Source organism: Panicum hallii, chromosome 1 (assembly GCF_002211085.1).
Source record: "Panicum hallii strain FIL2 chromosome 1, PHallii_v3.1, whole genome shotgun sequence".
Taxonomy (NCBI): Eukaryota; Viridiplantae; Streptophyta; class Magnoliopsida; order Poales; family Poaceae; genus Panicum; species Panicum hallii.
The window spans coordinates 54,259,416-54,275,814 of NC_038042.1; the positions used below are offsets into that span (position 1 = coordinate 54,259,416).

The window sequence follows — 16,399 nt, forward strand, 5'->3', positions numbered from 1 at the left end:
GGACACGGCGGCTTGGTTACTGGGTTAAAAGTGTTGGGCCGGCTCGGCTGGCCCAACAGGCTCATGGCTTGGCTTGGCTCGCACGAGCTGGCTCGGATCAGCGGCTTGATAGGCCGACTCGATCAACAGGCCGGCTTGGCTCTTCAGGTGGGCTTCGACCCGAATCGCCCGTCCTTCTCCTCCTTCTCTCTCTGTCAAGGCTGACCCACGGGTCAGCGCCTCCTGCTGCCCACTGGCAGGCGGGGCCCGAGTGTCAGTGATGCGCCGGATCTGATGTGGCACGGTCCGGATTTGGTGGGGCGCGTTGTGTGCGTGCGCGTGTGTGAGTCTGGTGCGTTTGTGTGCGTGTGGTGCGCCGCATGTGCTCATGGGAACGTCCCAGAGGGGCTGGTGCTTGTCGTGCCACGACGTCTTGGCGCGGCCGGGTCTGGGGGCGACCAAGGGGAGGCCAAGGTGCTTCCTTGGGTGGTGCTGGGCACGCACGCGCGCATGGGCACTCGGCACAGCCGAGGCCGCGGCGGGTGGTGGCAAGGTAGGGTGTCGTGGTGTGGCCTTTCGGCTGTGCAGGGTATGGCTCGCGCTCGTGTGCACCTAGCAGTCTAGGGCGACGGCGCCGTGTCATGGCAACGGCAAGGCGAGAAGAACGGCGGTGAGGCGGTGCGGTTGAGCATGAGTGAGGTCAAAGGCTCAGCCTTTGGCTCGCCGCGGTGTGGTGCGCGCTCACGCGCGGGCCCGTGGCAGCCTAGGGCCGCGCCTGGTCATGCCGTGCTCACAGGGCACCAGCTTTTCGGCCGCGGCAATGACACGGTGGCGAGGTGTGACGGCGATTGCGGGGAATGGAAGTGGTGCAACGAGCTCCTACAGATGATGGCGACACGAAGGCCGGGAAACATGGGACGGTGGTCTTAGGCTCACTAAGGAGGGCTCATCGGACTCGGCCGGCAGCAGGAGGGTGTCGGGGGCGGTGATGGTAACCTACCAGCGGTGCGGGGAAGGAATAGCTGGTGCAGCGGGGAGGCGCGGCCGTGGCGATGCGGTGCGGTGCAAGCAATGCGGCTTCGTTGGTGTAGCCAATCGAGGCGCCGGCTTGGTGGCACAGGAGCTCCGGCGGTGGCGTCCTCCTCGACTTGCTCGTCGTCAGTAGGCAGTGGCATCGAGCTCCTGGTAGCGCTCCTCCCTTTTTCTCCTTTTTCGATTCACGGCGGCGGAAAGGGGAAAACCCTAAGGTGGCTAGGGTTTTTGTGGCGGCCAAGGGGGTTTTTTTTATAGAGGCGCCGTGGCTAGGGTTTGGTGAGGGCGAGCGTGGGGGTACGGCGAATTTCAGTGTCCGTGCAAAGACACGTGGCGGCTGGCGGGGCAGCGGGGCACGTCTAGGCGGTTTCGCTGCTTTGGTAGCTAGCGCGCGCGGTGCGAGAGCGGGGCGCGGCGCGGGCAGGCGGGGGAAGACAAGGCCTGACACGCGTGGGCGTGTCGGTCGAGCGTGGGACAGCGCTGGTGCAGGATGGAGCGGGGCAGCGTGGCGTTGGGAGGAAGGGGAATGGGGAATAGCGCGGGCTGACATGTGGGTCCGTACAAACTTCTTGTGGAGCTCAGAAAGTGGCGGAGCACTCACAAGCACGCCTAGCCATCTAGAAGCACTTATCTCCAAGAGTAACAAAATTGAATCCACTGGCTTGACGAAGACTAAGTGCTCAAGAGAATGGAATGGTAGCTCACTAGCACGGATTACTTCTCTTGCAACACTCTTACTTGAATCCCTCAAAGGAATCACTCAAGAAATGAAGAGAGGGAGTGAGAGAGCTCTTGGAAAGCTTATGAGACTGTTCAGCTCGAAAATAGGCAAGAGTCGTGACTGTTGAGGGTACAGGGGTATTTATACCCCCACTCATAAAAACTAGTCATTGGTTAAAAAGTATTCGGATACTCTGGACACTCCGGACTCAAAGAAATTTACGGACGGGGAACAGTTACTCGGAGACTCCGGATATATATATTCGGATACTTCAGACTTTGTGTCCGGACATTCCAGACCCGGAGTCTCCGGACTCATCAGGGACACTCTTAAGAATATCATTTCAAAGTGGTTTTTGTAGCTCACAAGTATTTGTATGGATTCTCTTGAGCACTAGTTCTAAGTCAAAACCTGCAGATCAAAGTTTCTCTTGATAGTACGGGTTCCTATAATAAAGACAAAACAAAAGTCTACTTCTTCGAGTAAATGTCAACCACCGCTTTTTCATTTTCTTTTTGAGGGGTCGTACTTCATCATATGTTTTGCTTTCTCAACTTCAGCACCTGCACACATGCTAGATAAACGCGATTAAATGTACATGTGTTTTGTCATCTAAAACCAAAATCCACTAAGAGGCCTAGATATCTTTCAATCTCCCTATTTTTGGTGATTGATGACAACACACATATAATTCATTTGATAATCATAAAGCTGTAAATATCTATGATATAAAGAGCTCCCCCTTAATGTATGCTATGAACTTGAATTTCAAATTGACTTTTCAAATGTCAATATTGGTACATTAGGGCAAAGATAAGAAAACTCTTTATACAATTTACAGTGGGGTGAGCAAGTATGTGCTAAGATAATGTGTGATGCACATGACAGGTTATTCACCTAAAAAAAAATTAGTGTTGGCAGCAAAACCCGGAGACTCCGGGTATATGTCCGGATATCCGGCTAAATAACCAGAGTATCCGGACCTCCTACACTGAACACAGAAAATAACAAGTCATCACAATTCAAATAAGCATCACACTATCATTTAAGCTTTAGAACAACTTCAAACTGAACAACTAAGCAGATTAAGACACAAACTAGCACACATAGTCTTTACACAAAAGATAAATAGATAAAGTGCGATACAAACCGATAGAGTTTTATTATAAGCCCAAGTCCAAATGATTACAAGAATAATGATATTTCACTCCCTCTTTGTCATCAGATGACAAAATCTTGTTGTCTGCCATTAGAGTTGGTATCTTCCTCAGCTGGATTGCCCTGATTTGAGCCCCCTCTTCTACCACCACGGCCAAATCATTGTTGACCATTAGGGTTCCCATTTTCCTCAGCCAGGCTGCCTTGATTCCAGTCCCTCTCTTCTACCACCGCGGATGTAGCCTTGTCCACTAGGGTTCTCATTATCCTCTGGAGGGTGGTTGCCTTGACCCCTGCCACCCCTGCTTCCTCGGCCATGGGGATTTGAAACTCCTCCGTTGAAGTTGTTTGCGACATCAACCTCCTCTTCCTCCACATCTGTACCTATTGGGAACACCAACAGGAACATTTCCACCACAGCCAAGACCATAGATTGTATCCTTTTGAGTCTGCCTCATAGCAGCTGCTTCTCCAGCATTGGATATACCGACTGAACCAGCAACCTCTGTGTTCCGTGAACTGTCCTAACTTCGTCCAGCGGACTCAGAATTAAAGGTTGTCTATCTTGTTGGAAAGAGGATTCCAAATCCTAAACCCTAGGAACGAAGACTAATAAGTAGTGGCGTCGATTAATTTTTTACCCGTAAAAATCATACCTACGTCGATATCTAAAAGTGATTTTCTACGGTCATTGCAATGAAAAATTTCCGACTGTGAGCCCGGAAGATTCTCCGGAACCAGAACATTGTAAAAAATGGAGGATTCCCAAATCCATCATCTTCCCCGCTAGCGGACCTAACTTGGCAACATTCTCACCAATGATGGGTGCCACGGGGCAAAGGACGGATTCGGTAAACCTCGAAGACTTTACTATCTACCATAGAACTGTCCTAACTTCCTCCAGCGGACTCAGAATCAAGGGTTGTCGGTCTTGTTGGAAAGAGGACTCCAAATACTACACACTAGGAACGAAAACTAATAAGTAGTGGCGTGGATTAACTTTTTACCCATAAAAATCACACCCACATCGATATCTAAAAGTGATTTTCTACAGTCATCGCAATGAAAAATTCCCGACTGCGAGCCGGGAAGATTCTCCGAGACCAGAACATCGTAAAAAAATGGAGGATTCCCAAATCCGTCGCCGTCCCCGCTATCGGACCTAACTTGGCAATATTCTCACCAACGATGGGTGCTACGGGGCAAAGGACGGATTTGGTAAACCTAGAAGACTTTACTATATTCCGCAGAACTATCCTAACTTCGTCCAGCGGACTCAGAATCAAGGGCTGCCGGTCTTGTTGGAAAGGAAAGAGGACTCCAAATCCTACACCCTAGAAATGAAAACTAATAAGTAGTGGCGTGGATTAATTTTTTACCCGCAAAAATCACACCCACGTCAATATTTAAAAGTGATTTTCTACGATCATCGCAATGAAAAATTCCCGACTGCGAGCCCGAAAGATTCTCCGGGACCAGAACATCATAAGAAAATGGAGGATTCCCAAATGCGTCGTCTTCCCCGCTATCGGCCTAACTTGGCAACATTCTCACTAACGATGGGTGCCACGGGGCAAAGGACGGATTCGATAAACCTCGAAGACTTTACTATGTTCCGTAGAACTGTCCTAACTTCGTCCAGCGGACTCAGAATCAAGGGCTGCCAGTTTTGTTGGAAAGAGGACTCCAAATCCTACACCCTTGGAACGAAAACTAATAAGTAGTGGCGTGGATTAATTTTTTACCTGCAAAAATCTAAATTCCTCCTTAAAAACTGTCATGCCCAGTCCGGTTCTGGTTTCTGCTGTAACTTCAGTGGAGGATGAATTGGTCTCGGATTTTACCGGACCAGGGCAACAAATTCTCCAATTGCAATCACTGAACAAAGTAAAGCGCCACGCTGGCAGACAAAAGAAAATCACAAGCAGACATCGATTTGAATTGATGGTGCACAGAACTAAGAACGTCATAAGCATTACCCATCAGAGTAATTTCTTATATGATGAAACGGCTACACATAGCACTCGTGTCACTGGCTGGCAGGACCCGAATCTGAAGAGCTCATGGGCAGCCTGCCAGCAACAGAGCTACACATAGCCATCACAGAATGACACCAAGCTGCAGCATTGCATTCCTCTTCGTTCTGTATTGCACAGCTCATTAGCTTCCTCAGGATTGTGTGGGACTGGGCGAGACGCAGCAGAACCATTTCTTCTGCAGATTGGAGAGAACACACCGCCAGGGTTATCGATCGGTGACTAGCACAGGAATGCCCAAAAAAAATTACGAGATGGGTATGCGTACCGATGCGTTGTTCCTGGAGTTGTAGGAGGTCACCTTGTCGGCCCTGGAGTCCTTCATGTCCGCCGACCTGTTGCTGATGTGGCCTTGGCCTTTGGCCGGGGGGGCTTTCTTCTCATCCCTGGCTTTGCTGAAGATAACCGTGAACCCGTCGGCGGAGGCCGGGTTGTTGACGTCCCATTCGCCGAACTTGGGTAGAGTGCGGCCGGTGTCGTCCTTCACAGACATCATGCAAGCTGATCAGCACAGCTATGGATGCTAATGCGAATGTCTAATGCTATCCTCTCCTGATTAGAGCATCGAGTTCATCATTGTTTTGCTCCGAGGAGTCATTGTTCCTGTCGATCTATCGCGATGGGGGAAATGGAAGACAAATTGTGCGGCTAAAGTTTGCAGAAATTCAGAGAGCTGATGATCACATGTTCACCCCCAATGTGAACATCTGTTCCTGAGTTTCTCCGCCGTATGCATCATTTGCCAATGGGATTGCTCATATCAAAATCCGAGGGATCAGGCGTTATTGTTCCTTATGTTTAACAATTTGAATTCAAAGAGCTAGACAGATGCCGCATTGAAAAAGGACAGCAAGGAGACTTGCACTCACCGACATGATGATACCGCAGTTCCCTTCAGCCGGAGTCGCCCAGAAAATTTTGCCCTCTCTTGTGATCCGTCGCGCTAGAGTTTGTGGGGCAAAATTTTCCCCGGAATGAGAGGTGAAGGGTTGGCCACAGACAACAGGACGCGACGGAGCGGAGCGCAACGGCGGAGCCTCCGGCGCGTAGTCTCATCTTATATACCTATTCATGGCATGTTTTGCATGCAGCGGCTGCCTAAAATTAATCAGCTTTTTAAACGATTTTCCGCTCTCCTTTTTTGGTTCGTTTCGTTTCGGCAAAGCCAGGGGCGCTGGCGAGCTGTTCATCCAGCCGCGCTCTGCCCTGCTGGCCAGGGAGAGAGAGAGGGCCGGGATGGTGGATGGGCCGCTTGGTTGGGTTGGGCTTCGGCGCCGCTCCGCCGGCGTGGGAAATGGCCCCGTGGCTAAACGGCCCGGTGAGTTTGGAATTTGAGATAGCGTTCATCACCTGCTATTTCATGTTCAAATGTCAGTGTAGGATGTACTGCGAATTGTACATATGTGTCGCGGCATGCGCCAGAGGGAGCACGCTACCCGTCGCACGCGCCGCGTGCATGGAGGCGGCGTGGGCAAGAAACGGACGACCCCGCCTCGTTGCCGCTCCCCGCCGTGTCCCTCTCGACGGCGGCGGCACGGCCCGCGGGCCTCGGCACGCTCGAGTTCGTCCGGGCAGGACACGAGCATTAGCGCGTAGGCCGCGCACTCTCGGGACTGGGAGGATCGACGTCGTCGATCGGCAGTGCGGCACGGCCACCCAGCGCGTGCTCCGGCAAGCGGCCAAGTGGCAGCGACCGGGACCGGGAGCGACCGCGAGAGCTGATGTCGCCTCCTCCACGCTGCTCCCGGCGGAGCGTCAACAAAACACCTCGCCGCCGTTGCATTCCCTTTTTCTTTTTTGAAAACCGGTGTTAATTCAATAATTTCAATCGGAATAAGTGAAACGTGCACGACACAGCCATACATATAGCGAGAGGGCATCAGCTTCTGCAGCGATTTCTATTACGGAGACGGGGACGGCATTTTTGTGCCCGTAGAAGCTAGCACGCCTCCTGGATCGTCCTGTCCATCTCAAAGGGGGGCCAAGGGCAAATAGGAAACTAAAAGCGTTCACTTAGCAAAGAAGATACTCGTCGATCATAGTCACAAACTTCCGCGGAGACAAAGCAACACGCAGCGTACAAGAGATCTGCTCGGGGGTGTTTGGTTCCAAGAATTAAATTTTAGACCCTAATTAGAAATATTAAATATAGATTAATTATAAAATTAATTGTATAGATGGAGATTAATTTGCGAGATAAATCTATTAAGCATAATTAGTCCAATAATACGGTGCTACAGTAAATATGTGGTAATGATGGATTAATTAGGTTTAATAGATTCGTCTCGTGAATTAGCCTCCATCCGTGTAATTAGTTTTATAATTACCTTATATTTAGTCTTTTTAGTTAATATTCGAAGATTCGATGTGACGAGGACTGAACTTTAGTTTAGACCCTCTTGTACTGTGTAGAAATCCCCGGTGCAGACCAAATCCACCGCGCCCAACACACAACCAGACAGCTAAGGCGAAAGCTCAGTAGTGCATGCGCGCAGAATTTCCACGGGAGGAACAATGCGGCAGCCTGGCAGGGATTATGAACTGCATAGATAGTAATGTTTATGCATTCACATCAATTTCAATTTCCTCCTATACGTCGCCCTGTTCATCGGTTTCACAAAACCAGCTGCCGGACCGTGCCCAAATCAGTTAGAACCGCCGTCCTGGATGTTTAACACGGGTTGGATCGGAACCAGTCTAAATCCGGAGAAAACAAGGTCCCATTAACCGGTTTGCGAGTTTACCTGGGAGCCCCGTCCAACCTGGTGACTGCACAAATTAACGAGTTAAAAAAAAAAGACGACGGCGGCAGCGATGAAACCACCATGGTTCAATTCCCTAACCCCGTTCTCTCTAATCTGGCGCCGGTAAGCAAACAAACCATGCTCGCCTTCCCTCAACTTGTTTCTCTCCGATTTGGCGCCGGCAGGAGGATGCAGAGCAGCCAAGCCATGGCGGCGGAGCTTCTGTCCGGCGGCGGCAGCGAGACGCCGCCAGCGAGCACCTCGTGTTCTTGGAGGCCGCCGCGACGGGCTCCGCAGCCTTGAGCTCTTCACGTTCATTTCGTCCCACCACCGCGGCGTGCGGAGTCGCAGTCGACCAAGCCATTCGTCGCGAGCGCCGCGGCCTTGCTAAGGAAGACGACGTCTCTCTAGTGTCATCTCGTATAGCTCACGCCAGACTTCACAAAGCTGCCAGGGCCGACGACCAAGGTGCCCCGTGTCCAACCCGTGATAACTGCTTAGACCAGCCAGCCCTACCCAGTCCGGTATAGTTTTCAAGCCGTCACAACCCATGTTAAACTAAGCCGCACCAGACCGATATTTTTTCGTTGGCTTGGGCCGGAAACAAACCAGAGACCGTTAAAACCGGACCATGAACAGGGCGACCTATACGTATGCTTTGTTACAGTGCTGTAGCCTGTAGAAGGTTGGAGTTCAGTTTTTTGCTTCTGGATTTTCTCTTCTTGGGTAGAAGATCCTTAATCTCATACTGTAAGGTTTTTTCTTAAGAACAACGGCAAGTCTGTTTCTTTTGTTAATTTTGTGATTGAACAAATCAAGACAAAAGTTGAGAGAAATACCAAATGTGGTCCGGAAAAGCAAAAGGTGGTCAAAATCAAGAGCAATCAAAGTTTCTGACTATCAAAAGCAGAGTATTTGCTTAGTGTTTGTTTACACGTTCAGTAAGTTGGACAATAGTAATTCAATTGTGATGCCGATTTTTGATGTCTCGTACACTCGTTCCCTTTCCAGCTTGATGTTTTCCTCTATCTTTTTACCAAGGATTTTAGCTATCAGCTTTTACCATTTCAGTTTGATGGAAGGGAAAAACAATGTGTCGGTGCCACTTTATATTTGGAAATTAAGTAGCCGGTGAGAAAAAAATGGCATGCAAACAACTGTCTGCTTGTTTAAATGACAAGTTTTAGTGACAGGAGGTAGTCTCTGATAAAGGTTTATGTATGAAAAAATGCACATCCAAAAGTCAATTTGCAATCCAAGTATCCAGATTTTGTTTCTATAGACATGGCTTCATAAAGCAGAGAAACATGCAATTTCTCTTAATGCAAGATGCATTATAATCTTAATTTGCAAACGCAGGATGTATTGATGCCATTTCTAACATGTCCCAAAAACTCAGGCTTAAGCACCAAGGGTAAATAGAATGGAAAACTCTATTATTGCCAGTCAAGAAAATCAAAACCACCACCAAGAGTGGTCTGTTAGGAATACTGTTGTGGCACGTACACGAAAGCAGCAATAATGGAATACTGCTATTGCACCTGGTACACAGGAATTCCACCATTGGAAAACCCATCTTATTCCACCATCCATTCGTCTACTCATCAGGGGAGCTCAACACCTCAGCCGGGGTGACCGGGACTCCATCGTCGTACTCGCCTTCTTCGTCATCGCTGATCTTCCCCAGCGGCGACGAGAAGTCAAGCCGCATCCCCTGCATAACATCCTCATAGGACTCATCCAGATCCTGGGAGGTCAACTGGTGGTACTCCACCAGCTGCATCAGGCTCTGGTTCTCCCTCGTCAGGTTGGCGTTCTCCTGCGCCAGCCGCGACTTCTCTGCGAGTAAAGCCTCCAATTGCAGTCTCACCTGTACAAGGTTATGCAAGTGAGTTACTAGCCAAGCAAGAACATCCACAAATGCCATCCCAAGATACTAACAAGTCCATCATAAGACGAAATGTAGCACAAGATGTAGCAATCAGCCTGTCTATTTTATTACCAGGTCATCTTCTTCAGGGGCAGCTCCGTTGTCATATCCCTCTCGGAGTCTCTTGTTCTCCTCCTCAAGCAAACCGCACCTCTCCTGCATGAAATGCAGCTCCGACTTGATGTTCTTGAGCTCCCTTGCGAGCGCAGCTGCTCTGCTTGCCATTGAAACTGCCAGCTGCAGATCCAACACGAAATCGAGCAACAGTCAGCCACAGAAACCACATGAGAAAAAGGAAATTTTGTAGGCAACCTACATTTCTGGCCCGCTTCAGGTTAGTGCTCTGCGCGACCTCCGCGGAGGCCTGCGCACCCCCCGTCCCCCGCCGCAGTTTGACGCCTGCGGTTTCCTCTGCATCAGAACCAGCCGCCGCTTCCTTTCCGGCGGCTGGAGAATCGCCATCCAGACCCGCGGCCTCCAACGAGTCGCCACACAGCCGCTTTGCCTTTGGCTCCTCTACCTCCTCATCTACGCCGGCGCTGCGCTCGCATTCCCTCGCCTGAGAAGAGCACGTGGCCAGAGCACTCACTCCCTGGCAAAAATCACAGGGCACCATCAAATCTCTAGAAATATATCCTCGATTTCTGAAGTCAGTGAAGCTGGGTGGGCTCCGAAAGTCCGGACCTTCTGCGCGGCGGTGAGGGTGTCGGAGAGCTGCGCCAGCGACGCGGCGACGGAGTCCAGGCCACGGACGAGCATCAGCGAGTCCTCCCGGAGGCGCTTCCCCCGCTCGGACTCCACCCCGCGCTGAGCCGATCCCGAATCATGATACAGAGCAACTCAAAATCAGATTCAATCCCACAAAAAAAGAAAAAGGAATCATCAGAGACAAGCAATCACCTTGGCGGCGGCGGCTGGTGGTGGGAGCACGTGGCGGTCGTCGAGGATGGTGTCGACGCGGGTGCGGAGGCGGTCCCAGAACCGCCGGTCGTCGGAGGCGGGGCTGGCGAGCGCCACGGTGGCAGAGTCCATGGGACGCGAGATGCACTGCTCAAGGGCAAGGGGAGCGGGCAACGGCTACTTTTTGATTCGCGGGTCGGAGTCTCGGAGAGAGGAAGAGGGGGGAGTGGGGGAGAAGAGCTTTAAATCGGGGGCGGCTTAGCAACGGTCGAATCGGATAGGAAAGGAATAGCTGCGGCGGCGGCGGGCTGGTGAGATCAACGGTCAGAGATGCCCCGTGTCATTTACTACGGTTGATCAACAGCCGGGGCATCTTGTTAGTGCATTTATTAGTATACGATTAAAGTCTACTATAAGTTTTGTTCTAAACTAAACTGCTATAATTTTTTATTATGTTTTCGACAAATATATTAACATATGCGGGTATCTAATAAATGCAGTAACAAGATAATTTCTTTCTTATAAACTTTGTCAAACTTTAAAATTTTTGACTTAGAATAAAGCACATAAAAAATAGAATACTATTGTAGCACCTAGTTTATCCAGCCAGTAGATGCTTCAGACATCAAGCTTCTCCAGTCAGCCAACTTATTAGAAAAGGTCATAGAAGGAAGCTATACGTACTGATGAGGTGCTCATTTCTCTAGGTGTATTGTTTGGGTTGCTATTATCTCTTTGGGCACATGTATTCCTAAAAATAATTGATAGAATTCTATCCATATATTTCAAAAATAAAGTTAATGATGAGTTTTGCACAAATCCAGGAATCCAATTCTCTAAGATTATCGCATGGAACCTTGACTTTTATAAACGTGGTAAATGAACGCTCTCAGACACAATATCACATGCACAAACTCACTCGGACATGTGAATGCCTACGGAAGATCAAATTTTGAAATTTACTATATCATCATATATATCTCATTATTGAGGGACGCATATAGCCATATCAGCGACACATACAATATATCAATAGTGATATATTTTTAAAGGGAGGAGGTACAACCATCTATACTAAGGGACCAACGCGTTCCGCGGGATCGGCATGGTCCAAGGTATGCTGCTCCAGCAGGGAGGCGACGAGGGCCGGGGCTGGCGATGGTGGCAGCAACCCTCAGCGGCTCAGCCCCCAGGCAGCAGGGAGGCGGCGAGAAGGGCCCCCCACGGCAACAGCTAGGTGGCGAGGAGGGGGCCGGCCGAGGGCGCCCCCACGAGCAAGGGGGAGGAGAGGGGCGGTGCTCGGCGCGGGGAGGAGGGGAGCGGCGCTGGGAAAAGGTTAGGAGGGGGTTCGCGTTCTGCAGGAGGAGGCGGTGGCGGCCAGGAGAGGAGACACGCTCGAGAGGGGAGAGGAGGGAGGCGCTGAGGATAAGGTTAGCGAGTGGGTGGAGAAACAAAGGAAACGTTTCTTTACGGGTGATATTGGTGGATAATTTCATCCAAACTTCATATCTAGTTTCGTATATTTGATGGTTCTGAAGTTGTAAAAGAGGTGCTTCAAAACAAGTCTATTTAAATTATAGTTTCATGAAGTTTTGGAGTTAGGATATTTGGCTATAAAATTTTTGAAGTTGGTGGAGTTCAGCTTCAGAGCCATGCCAAACAGACCCTAGAGGGATGAGCATATCTATTTATAATTTGCAAGAATTAATTAAGTTTTGATCTTAATTAACTTAATTATGGCGGTTTGCTAAGGAGTTCTCATAAACCTGTTCTTCGGAGGAGGACATGACGGAGACTTTTTTAAAGGTATTTTTATTTGTGAAAACTCACGTGTTGCCGAACCAGCAAGACTTTCTACAAAATGCGACATCAAACAAACAACCTACATTCTACTTGTTAAGTAGTTTTTTCTTCACTATATTGTGGTGAGCAGTTCTAGAGACCCTACGCCGTCGAGCTAAGAGAGAGAGAGAGAGCATTCAATAGAAAGCTTACCAAGCTAGAGCCGCAAAAATCAAAGATACAAAAGGAGAGGTTTAAAGTAAAGCGTTTACAACAGAGAGTAAAAGAAAGGTATAGAAAATAATTTGTGGCTTGCCAAAAAAAAAAAGACTTGGCATGCAAGCTTGATTAGTTTGACTTTATGCCTCCCGTGCAAAGAGACAAAGTGACACTGTTCAAGTGGCCAACTCACGACACAAAGTGCTTGTCCAAAATATATAAATGAAGTAGACTTATGTTGTGTATTCAGATCGTCGGGCTTTGTTTGTTTCTATAACGAAGAGCTAGATTGAAGTAGCATCTGAATTGCTATTTTTCTATGTGCTAGCTTATTAACCCGTGCTCCAGCACGGACTAATTAGAATTAATATAAAAATAAATAATTATAATTATCTATCTCACACCCTCTTTCATCTATCAAATATTCTAACACATACTTTAAAATACATATTTATCATTATCTAGCTGCAACAGATTTTATTTTGCATCACACTTGATATATATTTAATTGAACTATTTGTTTGTGAATTATTATTCTTATCTCTTCCATCATACATGAATACATCGTGACACATATCGTGGGTAGTTTTTTATATAAATAGTAATATTAATAATGATAGAAATAGTAATTTAGAATTTTATATTGGTGCACTTTAATATTTTATTATAATTATATAATTTAGATTTAGATTTAGGGGTTACTTTAACTTTTAATAATGGAATAATCGGATAATTTATATGCAAATTTAGAGGATTATTTTTATTATTTTTATAATGGTATAGATGGGTAGTTTACACGAACATTAGGGGTTACTTTAGATTTTTTTATAATGGCAGAGGTGGGTAATTTAGATATATATTTAGGGGTTACTTTAGTCTATTTTCATAATAGCAGAGGTGGGTAATTTATTAGTAGAAATAACAGATCCAATGGCTATTATGATTAGAGTTGTTGATTGATGGTCGGATGTTTCTGATTTTTGTGAGAATTTCTAGAATTTCTCTATTTTTTAGATGTCCATCTAGTATCCTACATGGCTTCACATGGAGGCTTCAAAATGAGCCTCCAATAGTAATAGTAAGACAGTTCTTTCCGTTTTCCGAAAACAAATTCAGTTTGAAAAACTTATTGACATATCATGATTTTCAGTCCTAAACTCGGCCACCTAAACTAAAATTCAGCAGTCCAAACTCAAAGAGGCTGATTTTGTTAAGGACAGGTGACGTTAGTAGCTAATCTTGCATCCCGAGGACGCCCAATCTGCTTATCGCGAAGAATTCAGGACCGGCAGTTTTGTGCGCTGATCAAGGCGGCGGACACGATCGGTTAGAAGAAGACCAGACGCCTTGGGTCCGATTGGGTCGCCCGCCCATGTACGCACGCCACCGTTGCCTAGTCCACCACGAGTCTCCGCGTGAACCATGGTTGCGTCCGTGCCCGGGCACCCCGCGCGTGCTGCTTCTCTATATAAGCAGGCTGGCATTCTGATGCTGCGACTCACTGCATTGCTTGGGGGAGTGGGAAGCAAGGAGCACTGGACCAGTGCCATGGCCTCTGTTCCGAAGCTGCTTCTCCTCCTCCTCTTGTTTTGGAGTTGTCACTCTCTCGTTGCTCACGCAGGAGATGATCGCAGCTACAGGGTTCTGTCCCTTGACTCTCTGAACTCTGACGCTGTATGCTCCGAGCCCAAAGGTGCCGTACTGTCCGTGCACGTATCTGCGGTTTCCATTAGGTGATTTTGTGCACGGTTGTGAATTGCACGTTTCTCTTGATTTGATTTTTTGGCAGTTCCATTGTCCGGCGCCGCCACAGTGCCGTTGCACCACCGTCACGGCCCATGCTCGCCGTTGACCACCAAGAAGATGCCGACCTTGGAGGAGATGCTCCGGCGTGACCAGCTCCGGGCTGCCTACATCCAACGGAAGTTCTCTGGCGGCGACGGCAAGGGCGGCGCTGGTGACGTCCAGCAATCGGACGCCACCGTGCCGACCACGCTGGGTACGTCCCTGAACACGTTGGAGTACTTGATCACCGTAGGCATCGGCTCGCCGGCCGTGACCCAGACCGTGCTCATCGACACCGGCAGCGACGTGTCGTGGGTGCAGTGCAAACCGTGCTCGCTGTGCCACTCCCAGGCGAACCCGCTCTTCGACCCCAGCTCCTCGAGCACCTACTACCCGTTCTCCTGCAGCTCTGACGCCACCTGCGCGCAGCTCGGCCAGGAGGGGAACGGCTGCTCGAGCTCCCAGTGCCAGTACATTGTCACCTACGGCGACGGCTCCAGCACCACCGGGACCTACAGCTCCGACACGCTCGCGCTGGGCTCCAACACCGTCAGGAACTTCCAGTTCGGGTGCAGCCACGTGGAGTCGGGCTTCGACGACCAAACCGACGGCCTCATGGGGCTCGGCGGCGGCGCGCAATCGCTCGTGTCGCAGACGGCGGGGACATTCGGCAGGGCCTTCTCCTACTGCCTCCCGCCGACTCCGAGCTCCTCCGGGTTCCTCACGCTCGGCGCCGGAACTTCCGGCTTCGTCAAGACGCCGATGCTCAGGAGCAGCCAGGTCCCCACGTTCTACGGCGTGCGCCTTCAGGCCATCAGGGTGGGAGGGAGACAGCTCATCATACCCACCTCAGCCTTCTCCGCCGGGGCGATCATGGACTCCGGCACGGTCATCACGCGCTTGCCGCGGACGGCCTACTCGGCGCTGTCGTCGGCGTTCAAGGCCGGGATGAAGCAGTACCCGTGGGCACCGCCCAGCGGCATCCTCGACACGTGCTTCGACTTCAGCGGCCAGAGCAGCGTCACGATACCTTCCGTCGCGCTGGTATTCTCCGGGGGCGCGGTCGTCAACCTCGACGCGAACGGGATCATTCTGGGCAGCTGCCTTGCCTTCGCGGGCAACAGTGACGACGGGTCCCTCGGCATCATCGGCAACGTGCAGCAGCGGACGTTCGAGGTGCTCCACGACGTCGGCGGGGGCGCTATGGGCTTCAGGGCCGGCGCGTGCTGATGATCGCCGCGCACAAGGATTGTGGTGGCAACTGGCAACCATCAGTTATAGCAAATAACGTGAAGCAAGTGTGCAAGCTACGAACCAATGTAATTTTCTCCTGATATATAGTTATAAACGAAGATTAATCATATATTATAGTATTGCTCTTCGACGGTTTAGTTTGTGTAATCCAACAGTTTCAGTTGGAGCCCTACGAGCTGACAGACTCTATGACCATTCTTATGCATTGCTTTACTACTACTGTTACTGAACAGCGGGGCTCATGGATCTGCTTATCTGACATCTACTTGTGATCAGGGTTGTGCCTACATCAAAGAGGCATACCAAGTTTGTTAGTCGGGCTGTATCAAGGGGGTTCATTCGGGGTAGATGGTCCTCAAAATCGTAGAGGCCATTGGTGAGATGTTCTTCCAGCCTATTTGTTCAGTCAGTCAGCACGAGCGTGGTCTTTGGCGCGGCAATGCGTGTCTGCTGCTTTGCCGCATACTTGCTCGATCTTTTTGCAGACTTGTATCTTGCCGGAACAGTCATGCTGATATTGGGGATGGGTCTTTCGGGCTGTTCATCAGCAATACTGCCACCGATGTTCCTTCAGAATCAGGTCGTGCCCTCAGGGGATCATCGCTGTTTGGGATGTTTGCTTTGAACGAAGGTAAAGTTCAGACTAAACATTTTTACAAGCTTTAGCTGAAAGCATTCAATCATTTAGCGCACTTCAGTTGGACAAGCACGCTCATGTCTCTAATGGCAGTGCATAGCTTGCTCCGATTGTTATGCGGCCAACTGCTTAACTGAGTCAATTCAGACTAACTATACTACTGAATAAAAAAATTCAGACTAACAATTACTGAAACATAAAGATACTGTATAATAGCACGTA

General features: G+C 49.5%; 3 protein-coding genes across 3 annotated transcripts; 1 reads left to right on the forward strand and 2 right to left on the reverse strand.

The window, feature by feature from the left end:
- Nucleotides 1–4,989: 4,989 nt before the first annotated feature.
- On the reverse strand, nt 4,990–5,911 carry LOC112879033 (protein NOI4-like). The gene is made up of 3 exons (XM_025943354.1): nt 5,796–5,911; nt 5,195–5,407; nt 4,990–5,104 (listed from the first exon to the last, which is right to left on the reverse strand). Exons 1-3 carry the CDS (start codon nt 5,799–5,801, stop codon nt 5,060–5,062), a joined length of 264 nt encoding a protein of 87 aa, XP_025799139.1. The 5' UTR covers nt 5,802–5,911; the 3' UTR covers nt 4,990–5,059.
- A 3,105-nt stretch (nt 5,912–9,016) lies between these two features.
- On the reverse strand, nt 9,017–10,691 carry LOC112874919. Its single transcript, XM_025938515.1, has 5 exons — nt 10,501–10,691; nt 10,285–10,407; nt 9,917–10,192; nt 9,673–9,837; nt 9,017–9,540 (listed from the first exon to the last, which is right to left on the reverse strand). Exons 1-5 carry the CDS (start codon nt 10,630–10,632, stop codon nt 9,268–9,270), a joined length of 969 nt encoding a protein of 322 aa, XP_025794300.1. The 5' UTR covers nt 10,633–10,691; the 3' UTR covers nt 9,017–9,267.
- A 3,324-nt stretch (nt 10,692–14,015) lies between these two features.
- LOC112902740 (aspartyl protease family protein At5g10770-like) lies at nt 14,016–15,733 on the forward strand. The gene is made up of 2 exons (XM_025971907.1): nt 14,016–14,194; nt 14,291–15,733. The coding sequence occupies exons 1-2, from the start codon at nt 14,050–14,052 to the stop codon at nt 15,514–15,516; spliced, it is 1,371 nt and encodes a 456-aa protein (XP_025827692.1). The 5' UTR covers nt 14,016–14,049; the 3' UTR covers nt 15,517–15,733.
- Nucleotides 15,734–16,399: the final 666 nt, after the last annotated feature.

Excerpts from the sequence above, each read along its gene's own strand:
- LOC112879033 (XM_025943354.1), bottom strand. Across the intron at positions 5,105-5,194 it reads ACTCCAGGAACAACGCATCG|AAGAAATGGTTCTGCTGCGT; the intron begins GTACGCATACCC and ends TCCAATCTGCAG.
- LOC112874919 (XM_025938515.1), bottom strand. The coding sequence starts at position 10,632 with ATGGACTCTGCCACCGTGGCGCTCGCCAGCCCCGCCTCCGACGACCGG. Across the intron at positions 10,408-10,500 it reads CACCAGCCGCCGCCGCCAAG|CGCGGGGTGGAGTCCGAGCG; the intron begins GTGATTGCTTGT and ends GGATCGGCTCAG. Across the intron at positions 10,193-10,284 it reads CCCTCACCGCCGCGCAGAAG|GGAGTGAGTGCTCTGGCCAC; the intron begins GTCCGGACTTTC and ends GATTTTTGCCAG.
- LOC112902740 (XM_025971907.1), top strand. The coding sequence starts at position 14,050 with ATGGCCTCTGTTCCGAAGCTGCTTCTCCTCCTCCTCTTGTTTTGGAGT. Across the intron at positions 14,195-14,290 it reads TGTATGCTCCGAGCCCAAAG|TTCCATTGTCCGGCGCCGCC; the intron begins GTGCCGTACTGT and ends ATTTTTTGGCAG.